The sequence below is a fragment of the Hippoglossus stenolepis genome, chromosome 2, assembly GCF_022539355.2.
Source record: "Hippoglossus stenolepis isolate QCI-W04-F060 chromosome 2, HSTE1.2, whole genome shotgun sequence".
In the NCBI taxonomy this organism is placed as follows: Eukaryota; Metazoa; Chordata; class Actinopteri; order Pleuronectiformes; family Pleuronectidae; genus Hippoglossus; species Hippoglossus stenolepis.
In genome coordinates, this window is record NC_061484.1 from 4,118,831 (window position 1) to 4,129,317 (window position 10,487).

General features: G+C 41.0%; 1 protein-coding gene across 1 annotated transcript in view; it reads right to left on the reverse strand.

Moving 5' to 3' along the window:
- rptor (regulatory associated protein of MTOR, complex 1) overlaps positions 1-5,833 on the reverse strand; it is a 153,715-nt gene extending 147,882 nt beyond the window's left edge. The window contains 2 exon segments of the mRNA XM_047342165.1: positions 3,440-3,614; positions 5,380-5,833. Of these exon segments, the coding sequence (XP_047198121.1) occupies positions 3,440-3,607 (168 nt within the window). The 5' untranslated portion in view covers positions 3,608-3,614; positions 5,380-5,833.
- Between the last annotated feature and the right edge of the window lie 4,654 nt (positions 5,834-10,487).

Here is a 10,487-nt window from a genome sequence, read left to right on the forward strand (position 1 = left end):
CGTATTTTTTATGAGCGTCTCTTGATTCAAAAAATGGAAGGTCATATTTTAAAAAGATCATGTCTAAATTAATCTCGTAAATTATCCGTTTGTGGTTTTACAGTGGTGTTACGGAGTGGAGGTCCCCCCCTCACAAACTACTGTATCTTTGACGCATACTGACAGCCGCACACAGGGAATACAAGCCAATAACTGTCAGCTCTAATTTAGGCATATCATTAACTTACTGACAGAATTCACAGTAATTGGTAAGAGCAGACGTTTGTCGTTTTAACTGGTGAGAGTGACGCCCTGCAGGGCCAAATAAAATGGGAGTTTTTATCCAGCTCTTCTAATAATTATTATCGTCAGAGCGTAGTGAACCTGTGCATCCTTCCAACCTCAGTGTGTGAACTCAGGGTCAGTCACTGCTGTGCCTAATTAATATTTCACTTTCACAGGCTAATTTTCACGGGCGTACGCAGCGGGAAAATGCCGCAGTGTGAAGAGGACAAAACAATCTTGAATGGATCTGATTAGGAGCTGAGTTATTTTAGCCGATTTGATCGACTGAAATATGCCTGGAATGGCCCTGACATTTGTTTTCTGTTTTCGAATGAGCATTTTGCATCTTTCCGATTGCTATAAGCCCTCATAATGTAGTAAAACAGCATTATATGTACTATGATACTTTACAAGGTCAAGCATTACAATGCTTAGAATTCCACCATTTCACTAAATCCTTATTCTCCCTATTTGCAAACTCCTTCAACTCAACAAGACCAAGATGAGGCTCGTGGCCCAAACTCGAATGGGTTCCAAAGGTCTCTCAACCTCTCAATCAAAATACAAAATAAAGCAGTCTACAGTTATAATATATTATGCATCCTTCAACAGTGTAATACATTATTGATATAAGTCACATCGAGTGTGTTACCGTCTAATTCCTGTTTTTGCTTTTGTTTCAAACTTTGATGATTTCAGGTGATGTGTGTGAGAGCTAGCAAACTCAGAACAAACCGTCAATGACAAAGCCTGTGCTGCACTGACTCATCTCATCAGGTCCAGGTTCAAGTGTGCTTGTTATCAACACACATACGTCATGTTCCGTGTTCACTGGGAGTGATTATCAACAGAAAACAGCAAGTCGTGGCATCAGCTCATTAAAACTAATTTGAATCTGTTTAGATTTTGCTAGAAGCCACTCAAACTCATGTGAAAATATCACAGACCTAATTCCATTCATGTAGTCCCTATCAAACTGACAGTCCAGGGAAAAAAACACAATACTTGCCCCATCTTCTGATTTGATCTTTTTACTTAAATTAACATTACTGTAAAAGAATATATTCCTACATTTTCTCTTCTACAGGCAGCTTTTAATTCACTAGACAGATCCACTCTTAAGTAGTCTAGATCTTGAACTTTACAGTAGAATAATACAGGCATCTGTACAGTGTATCTGAAAACTGTTATCATGATTCCACTTGGCAGGTGCGGCAACACATACACACAATCATGCCTCAAGCAGAAAAAAAAAAAAACTAAAACACACATATACACAATTTAATAGCTGTCATTACCCAAATGAAGAATAAACACCCCAGTTTGACCAATGAGCCTTGTAACTGAACAGCCTTTCTCTCTTCTCATGTCTTCTTACTGATTGTGAGTGTGCATGTACATGTGCATGCCTGTGCATTTGTGTTTGTGTGTCTTCATGCCTCCTAGAGCATGACCTCTGATTTCCCACAGTGCCAAGCATCATTTACGGTCGGCTCTAAGCCTCACACTCTCTCCAGGCTTAAAGCTTTGCATGTCGATTCGCTCAATATCTTAACTGCTACAGATACTGTCCATCAGCTTAAATCAGCTGACACAATTAGAAGGCCAGCGCTGTGTGTGATCAGCCATAAACTACTGAAAAGAAAAATGCATGAAGCTGCAGGAAAAAAAACCAGATTAAAATCCATCATTTTTCAATTACTGCCATTTTAAATGATTGATTTAAACCCAAGTTACATTTGAAGCCAAATTCCAAATTCTCAATCCTGCATGAAACACAATAAAGCTCTCTTTAATCCCAGCTCTCTGAAAGCAGAAATGTGAAAGGACACATTCTTCTTACAAACGTACAAATGACGGTCTATGGCTTTAAAAATGAAAAATAAAATGTTACAGTCGATTTAGCTCGACTTTCTGACAGGAATGCCCACACCAGCCGAACCCTATCACCTCTTTCAAATCAATAGCTGCCTCACGTTTAATGATGTTCTCTCATTCAACGTTTCCCTGCAGCGCGACACTTCAGTAGCCACTGCGGCGTAACTCTTCTGATGTCCTAACAGCAGCGAGGTGTTCAATTTTTACTTGGGTGAATTTCTGCAATAGGTGCTGACTTTGTCAGGGTTATGTATGACTACATGACACTGGCCATCATAGCCACGGGGCAAATAATCAGGTCGGTAACACTGCAGTGGACGAAACGACAGCTTTATGAGAGTTGAAACGCACTGTGGCCATTCATGAGGGAAAGCTTCGAGTTTCTCCTGTCAAAGCGCAGCATGGCTAGCCTCCAGCAGTATAAAATGAATTGGTACTATAATAAACACGAGGGTAGCCAGTAATTTGCCAGTAATTTGTCCTGGCTGTATAAAGACTGATGTCCTCTGGAAGCATTGTGTGTAGCACTGGTGCATTTAATTTGTGTCTTTTGTGGATTGAAAGTTTGAGATCTGGTATAATGGACAGGCCAATCCAAAGCACCGACCTTTCCTTAAGAGCACAAATAGCAGCTATGCTTAATAACGGACAACCTCCGTCAACTTTCCACGCTGTCTCAACTGAAGAATGCCTACTTTAACAAAACCACTTCTGTTTTCTTTAAAAGAGTTATATGAGAAGTCTGATATCACTTTCATGTTTGCACTGTAAATACAAAGCTAGAGCCGGCTAACTTAGCTTAGCATAAAGACTGCAAAATATTAGGAAACAGCTGTGACATAGTAGAGTAGCCTAGTGACTATCATAATGCCATCTTACTGTATAACTGCAGCTCTAAAGATACATTCAATTCAAAATACAGAATTGCATTGTGTCCTTATCCCAATTCCAAACAATACTTGTCTAACAATCCTTCAGTTAAAAATTTGAAATAAAACATCCCCTGCGATATATAGCAACAGTTCTGTCATTCATTATGATAAACTTTCATTGGCCTACTCTGCAATTACTTCTTCCCATGAAAATGAACATGGGTTCAGAGCTATATGACAATGAAAATGCGCCTACTACATAACTATCAAACCTGTCTAGTGTCCACACTGTACCTAAAAGTGAATCTGAATGAGTTCACGCAGTTTACACTTGGCTACAGAATGACATAGGGTGGAGCCCCTACAATCTCGAGCCCCATCTCGGCACAAAGGAGCATCCTGACGTACATGAGCAGAGAACTTACCCTGTCCTTCATCCTCCAGCTCTGCGCTAACGCCTTGGAGCCCTCGATCTTCTCCGAGTGGCGTTTCTTCATGAAGGCCAAGGGAAGCTTCCAGTCATTCATGTCGGCCTCCTCTTCCTCAGCGAGGCCCACGGCTGGGGAATGAAGCAGGTCTGAGTCCATTTTCATCAGGGCTCTGCAGGGGAAGCGGTTACGTTAGTGAAAACGAAAAAAGATGTAACTGATTTCTGTTCTTTCTAACAGTGTGGTCTACATGATCATAGCTGTGGCTGGTTCTCTTATTTCACGACAATGAAAATGGCTGAGTTTCCCCTAAAGATCAAAATCTGTCATCAGCAAACTCAAATCAGCCCGATCAAGTTACTATTTAGGTTTATTAGGATGTTAAAGCTGAGAGATTTGTGTTGATTCTGTACTGTAAACACTTTGATGAGACATTTTAGTCATTTTCCCTTCATCAGCATGAGTTCCAAGATGACTTGTCAAGAAAATCATAGAGATTGTTATAATATTATGACATTTACACTTTGTCCACCCCAATAATGTGGATCCACGCTACATTCACAAACCAACAGAATTAAAGCCTACTCTACGACATATCTGTGCTCATTGGCCGATTATCATGTTTCTCTATGGGGTCATTCGTCCATTACTTATTTGAAAAACAATTCAATGTGAGCTAGCTGCATGGTGGATGAGGAGCTGCTGCCAGAAGATGACTCCATGCCAGCAGTGTGGCAGTGGTTAAACTATGCAGTCAAGACATTTCTCAAAGCAAAGTCATCTGTAAGGGGTGTTTGCAAACGCGTCGGCTCTTCTGAAGGTGATACGACTAATCTTGTCAAGTAAAAAGAATGTTGATAGTGGAAACTATGGAGCAAAAATAATCCATTAGAGAGAAAAGGTGTACGTCGACTTTTATCCAATGTCAGGTGGGATTGGCTGCAGCTCCCCTTCAACCCTTAAAGGATAAGCATTGTATAAATGTTGAATGAATTTAAATTAATTTAACTGAGTTGAGTTGAGATGGGACAGATTGACAGATTGACAAATGGACGGATGTGAGATTGAAGGCAGTTTATGGTCAGGCTCCTGATAATCTTATTCATTCATTCTTTGATCACGTAGTTCCTGAATTAAATCAAAATTTTAGTTTATGCAAACAAAGTTGTTCTTTGAATGCTTGTGTTGTGACATTCCTCAACATTTGAGGACTTCTTTTGAAAGACGTTTCTGATCCTCAGGGGTAAGGACTATTAATAGGTGCAGTTTCCTATTTGCAGGAGTATACAAAAAAAAGGGGCATTAACATTTAAGAACCCTCAAATACTGTGATGCTGCAAGCAGATCTTTCAGTTGAAAGCTGAGCACCGACTGGCTGACAAAAAAAAGACAATCGAAAGTAAAGGGAGAGTTTAGGAAAACTCAACAGCTGCTGAGTTACACTTTATGACCGTCAACATTAAAAAAAAAAACTTCCCTTGGTTTATGGGATGGTGGCTGTGGGTCATGTGTAGTGAATGAAAACCACAACAACACCAGAAGCCCCACACACACACACTCACTGTGAGCTGAGCAGCTGCCTGGCTTTCTCAACACCTGGATGAGGTCATGTGCACACAGGCTGAGCCACGGGTGAGGAGCTGCGTGTGCGTGCGCGTGTGTGGACATTCACACTACTCCGCCTGTGTCAACACCACAGCCGCCTCCCCCGCTAACACACACACACACACGCCGGTCAGCTAGCCTACTTAGCTCAGCTAGCGTGGCTCACTTGACAGCTCCCATGCAGCTAGCTGTCAGAACTGCGTGAGGAGCGAGCGTTGATAAAGGAGTTTACTCCCGTCATGTTGGAAACAACCTGAACACGGAGCCATGTGAGTGAGAGCAGATGTGTGGAAATGGCGCTGGTGGTGGTAGCGAAGCGTGTAGCTGCAGACCTCGGTGATGTGGGGTTATCTACCCGGGCTGAGGAAGCTCTGCGCCTGCGGACGATGACGGACACTGTGGCACAAACAATCCTGGTGAGAAAGTTGTAGGGCAGCGTCCACAGCCGGTACAGTATGTCAAACCCGTCAAAGCCGAGCTGGACGGGTGCGTGTTTGCAGGGGAATCCGCGGCTCCTCTCCCCACGGCTCTTCGCTATGGGAAGGACCTGGAGACGAGGCCCATCTTCACACGGACAGTCTGCCACAGCCACGCGAAGCCCCGGCCGTTCTTATCGACGACTGGGCTCCTGCGGTCTCCTTCTACGAGCCAGCGACCCTCGGAGCTGATTTGGCGCGACGGTGCTCGCGGAAATCCCACGTAATCCCGACAGTTTCTCCGGAGAGGCACTTCTTCAGCACTTCTGCAAGGGCGCAGCCATCTTGGGTTGGACCCAGAATGCACTGTTGGTGCGGCGGGGCTGTCGTGAAACGTCACCGCTCCTGTCAGACAGCAGAGTGTACACACGCACACGCAAACACAATTAAACAACACGCACACACAGCAACCGTGGAAAATTAGAGATAAATTATTAAAAACAACTTTTTTTAATTCTATCTTTTTATTTATTGGATAGTGCTCATTATTCTGTAAATAAACCACAGTTAGCTGTGTAAGCTCATTTTCATCTGTTGTCCCTATTGCCACTTTTTTCAAGGATCATTTCATTTTATTTCCAAATAAAATGAAATGATCCTTGAAAAAAGTTCAATGATCCAATGTAATTACCAATATTTATGGGTAATTCATGTGCATTATACAAACCATCAAACTAACTGTACAAAACCACATGATTAAAACACTGTGACTGATAATAATAAGAAAAAAAGAGAATCCATTATTAAACCCAATATTAAATATGTATTTATATTTTCACATGGAGCTACTCTTTCATTTCTTGTATTTTAATTATTTTTTATGTGAAAGTGAAGACGTGCACATGACTCCAAAATACATTCTATCGTGAATATAATTGTCTTATTTTATATATTTTTTAATTGACAAATGCTGCTTTGATAAATAAAGGTTTTATCAGTTTTTCTTTCACCTTAAAAGAAAAGTCTTTAAACTTACATACAAACTACTTTTAAACTTAATCAGGGTTTATTGCCAAGGGATTTGCAGGGGTGTGTTTGGTGCAACCAGGAATTTAACAATGTAAAAAATAACAAACAATATAAAATATAAAAAATATTATAAACACTAGGAAAGAGATTGTGCAACTTGTTGTAAAAAGTAGAAGAGAATTGAGCAATGAAAAATAAGATATTTACAATTGAAATGTGTACAGTATGACCGTTACTGTCCACATAATTAAATATTACAACTGCATTTTTGATGTATTCATTGTTTGATATGTGTTTTTTCTAAGTCCCATGAGAACCACAAGAAGGTAAGGTTGGTAATTTTCTTCTGAAATGCTTTTTTAAAATCTTATTTGTTGCAATCCTTTTCACGTCTCCCGATAGCCATCAATAAATAACGTTGTCTGAAAAAATCTAAAGGCACAGACGGAATGATTAATAATTCGCACAGATTTTTAAATCCAGAGGCTAAACATTTACACATCTATTCCCCCCCAACATCCCTATACATTTGATATGATACTACTGAGACTGGATCAATGCAAGCCGATTAATCTGCCCCTACCGACAGACACATTTTGAGCAGGCACTGCACCTGTGTAACCAAACTGCAACAGCAAATACGTTTAGAAGGAAATGTAATTGCTACTTGGTTCACATTCAGAGGCAATGTTTTAAATGAATGATTGAATGGATGGATGAATGAATGGGTGAATGGATAAATGAATGGATGATGGGGTGTCCAAATTGCACAATTGTGGTTAAGGTTGGGGGGTGTCTGAAGTCACTATGAACTTCTTTTGCATGAAACCGTTCAATACTCCTTTCCTATAAACCAAATGTGGTTACTGTAAACATTTGCACATCTGGTCACAGTTATGTCTCCTAAATAGTATTTGCTGTTGCAGTTAAGTTGTATGGAAACCGAATTTCAAGGCTTGTGTTTACAGATGCAGAAGTAACACATCATCCTAGTCCTTCATGTGATGGTAGGCTTGTGGCTACCTGGCAAACAAGTCAAATACACTCCCTTCCACTGTTAACTTGCAATGAGCTGAAATTCATTGGCTGCTGATTCAGGTGATGATCCTCTGCAGGTTTACTGATCATTATCACAGTCTATTTATATTGTCATTTGATTTTGTTGAGGAAATATTGATTACAGCCACTTTAAATGTGTCTTTAAAACCGAAACTGGATCATTTGCATGATACAATTACATGTGTTGTGTGTGTTATTGTTAACCATTATGGTGATGTTTGCTGTGCACAGCCCAGCTCCCACCTGCATGAGTCAAGTGAACAAAGTGTATGAGGCTCCATGTGATCCGTCCCCAACATCCTTTGCTGTCAGGCTTCACACTCATTTCTCAAACAGCAGGAGCTAAAGGTTTGTTTTTGAAAGAAGGGGCATGGAGAGAAAAAGCTGCCCAATCTGTCTCAGAGTCTTTTGACTCTCCTACACCAGTGTGTGTGTCCCACACAGGCAGGCACTGCATCACTGAGAGGCCTTTAATTGGAAGACTAGAATCAACATGATTACCAGTTTGTTCTTGGTCAACAAAGAGATTTGCTCTCAGGCCTTGATGACTTTATTCAAACCCGACACGTCTCTCAGGCTCAAAGGACAACACTGTGCTGAGATGAGTATCAGTTTTTTGGGGGGCGGTTGGCTCATCAGAAACCATGAAAGTGCTACACCAGATGGATGGAACATGAAAATATTCCTCTCACTGTATTCGCCCGTGCAGCAATCATCTGTGCAGCCTCTGGGCTTGGCTACGCTAACGGTGCAGGAGCAATCTGGTGAGCAAGAAACACAGGTACAGCCAAACAAATTTGTTCCTCTTGCCTCCTGGTCCTGGTGTCCACTGCAGGGGGGAAACAATCCAATCTTCTCGGTGTGATGGAGGTTGGGAACCTGCGGTAACTGATAGCTAACAGAGGGGAGAGGAAAGAGAAGATTAGGCTACTTTTTTTCCCCCTCTCCTCTGTCATGTAGGGAACAAGGTGACATGATCAACTGGGCTGAATCATGGTAGTTGGAGCCAAATAAGTCAGGGGGAGGAAAAGGCTAAACACCCTGTTCGCAAGGATTGATTGTACCAAGGCGTGAGAAAGAGCGAGAGAGAAAAGACACTGATGGATGGATGAATTCACGGGAGAGAGGGCTTCATGAGTAGAAGCTGTGCTATCATGTGATCCTCCACCAGCACCAACAGATCAGTGACTCCCCCAGAAGGAAACTGTGGACACAGAGTTGAAATGGAGCATTAATCCCTTTCTCTGGTGCTCTCATTTGTCATAAAGATACACATTTTACAGGAGTGGTTTCCCCCGCCCCATTATTTTCACTCTCCACTGTCTTGAATCAAGTTCAACAACATTTTAAATATTTCATTGGTCAATACGATAAGCAAATCCTCTAAAACTCAGAGACATTTAAACCTACGTGAGGAACTTTCCAGGAGGATAAAGGTTATCCTGAGTTTTCTTGTCCACATTAAAGGCCAGATTCTCTGTCCACCTTATTCATGCCCTCATTGCTGTTTTCAAGCCAGGCTTACGGTGTGTCGATAAATACATTACTTACACTAATGCTCCATTACATATTGGTGATTAGTGTTTACTGCTCCAGAGGTGGCAGCTCCAGTGAAAGCCTCAACCTTCATAACTCACACTCAGGGTTGACTGAAGATATGAATTGTAAATCCATCAAGTGCCAGAATGAAATCTGTGAGAGGATGATTGCTGCAGTGTGTGCCTAAAATTATATTTATGTTTAGATGGACAGAATATTAGTTTCACCCACTGCCAGAAGCTGCAGTGGGAAGACAGTGGGCTGTGGGTGACACACAAATACTGCAGGTTTGAGTTGGATCATGGGGCTGCAGCTAACGTGTGATAGTTACACAATGAATGAAGACTGTTGGGAATGGCTATCATAGAAGGTAGCTAGATTTTAGAGAGGGTGCTGTGCCAGTGTCTGAAATTCATCGTAATGAGTAGAGCTGCAACTAACAATTTTTTTCTTAAATGACCAATAAGCATTTTATATTTATCGGTAAAACTATGAATATTGCTCATTGAAAATAGAGGATAAAAGGCATAATAAGAGTGAGAAATTATCATAATAGTTTATTTTCATTGACGAAGCTGCTAACAGTTGCAGTTCCAGTCAGGAGCTGCATGGGCTGCAGGTTGAACACTGGGGTCGATGACAATGGTTTGCAAAGGGTGCAGGCAGAAAGTCCTGCAGATGATCGCTGGTGCTGGAGCTTTTATTGTGAAGGCTGTGGCTAAAGAAGGAAGCTGTGGATCAGCCCGGCCGCTCAACAACCCAATCCAGTGTATATGAAGTGAATTTAATCTCAAAGCACTGAAACATAAATTCGTAACATTAAGAGTTTCTTTACAAAATCAAAGTGCTTGTTATTCAGGAAGACCCACAGAGCTCAATTACATTCTCAATTCTTAAAATCAGTGGAGGGATGTCATGTATCTGTACCTTACTTTTGATTTTACCCTTTTTTTTTATTCCACTACATATATCAACTAAAATCAGTTTTTGCCTCATTACATTTCTTACAATGTACTGGGTTACATTTAAAAAAAAATGTTTTAAGCAATCAATAGGTAGATGGAACGGATCCACCGTTCCAATCAGAGCAGGCAGGTAACAGCAGACCCCGCCTCCTGCAGCAGCATCAAAGAAACACCTGAAATGGATTCAGAGAAGGTCACTGCTGAGACTTACCATAATGATGTAGAAGACTTTTGAATTAGGGAATATGATACAATCAGCAAGTACTTTTACTGATTAATGAAGACTTTCATTAATCTGCAAATACTACTTTCCCCCAATAGAAAAGTTAATGTGGTACATTTATTTGTACTTTTTCTTTCGTTAAATGTCTGAGTACTTCCTCCACCACTGTTTTAAAGTTAAATTCAAAGTTAATTTTATAAAGTGAAATC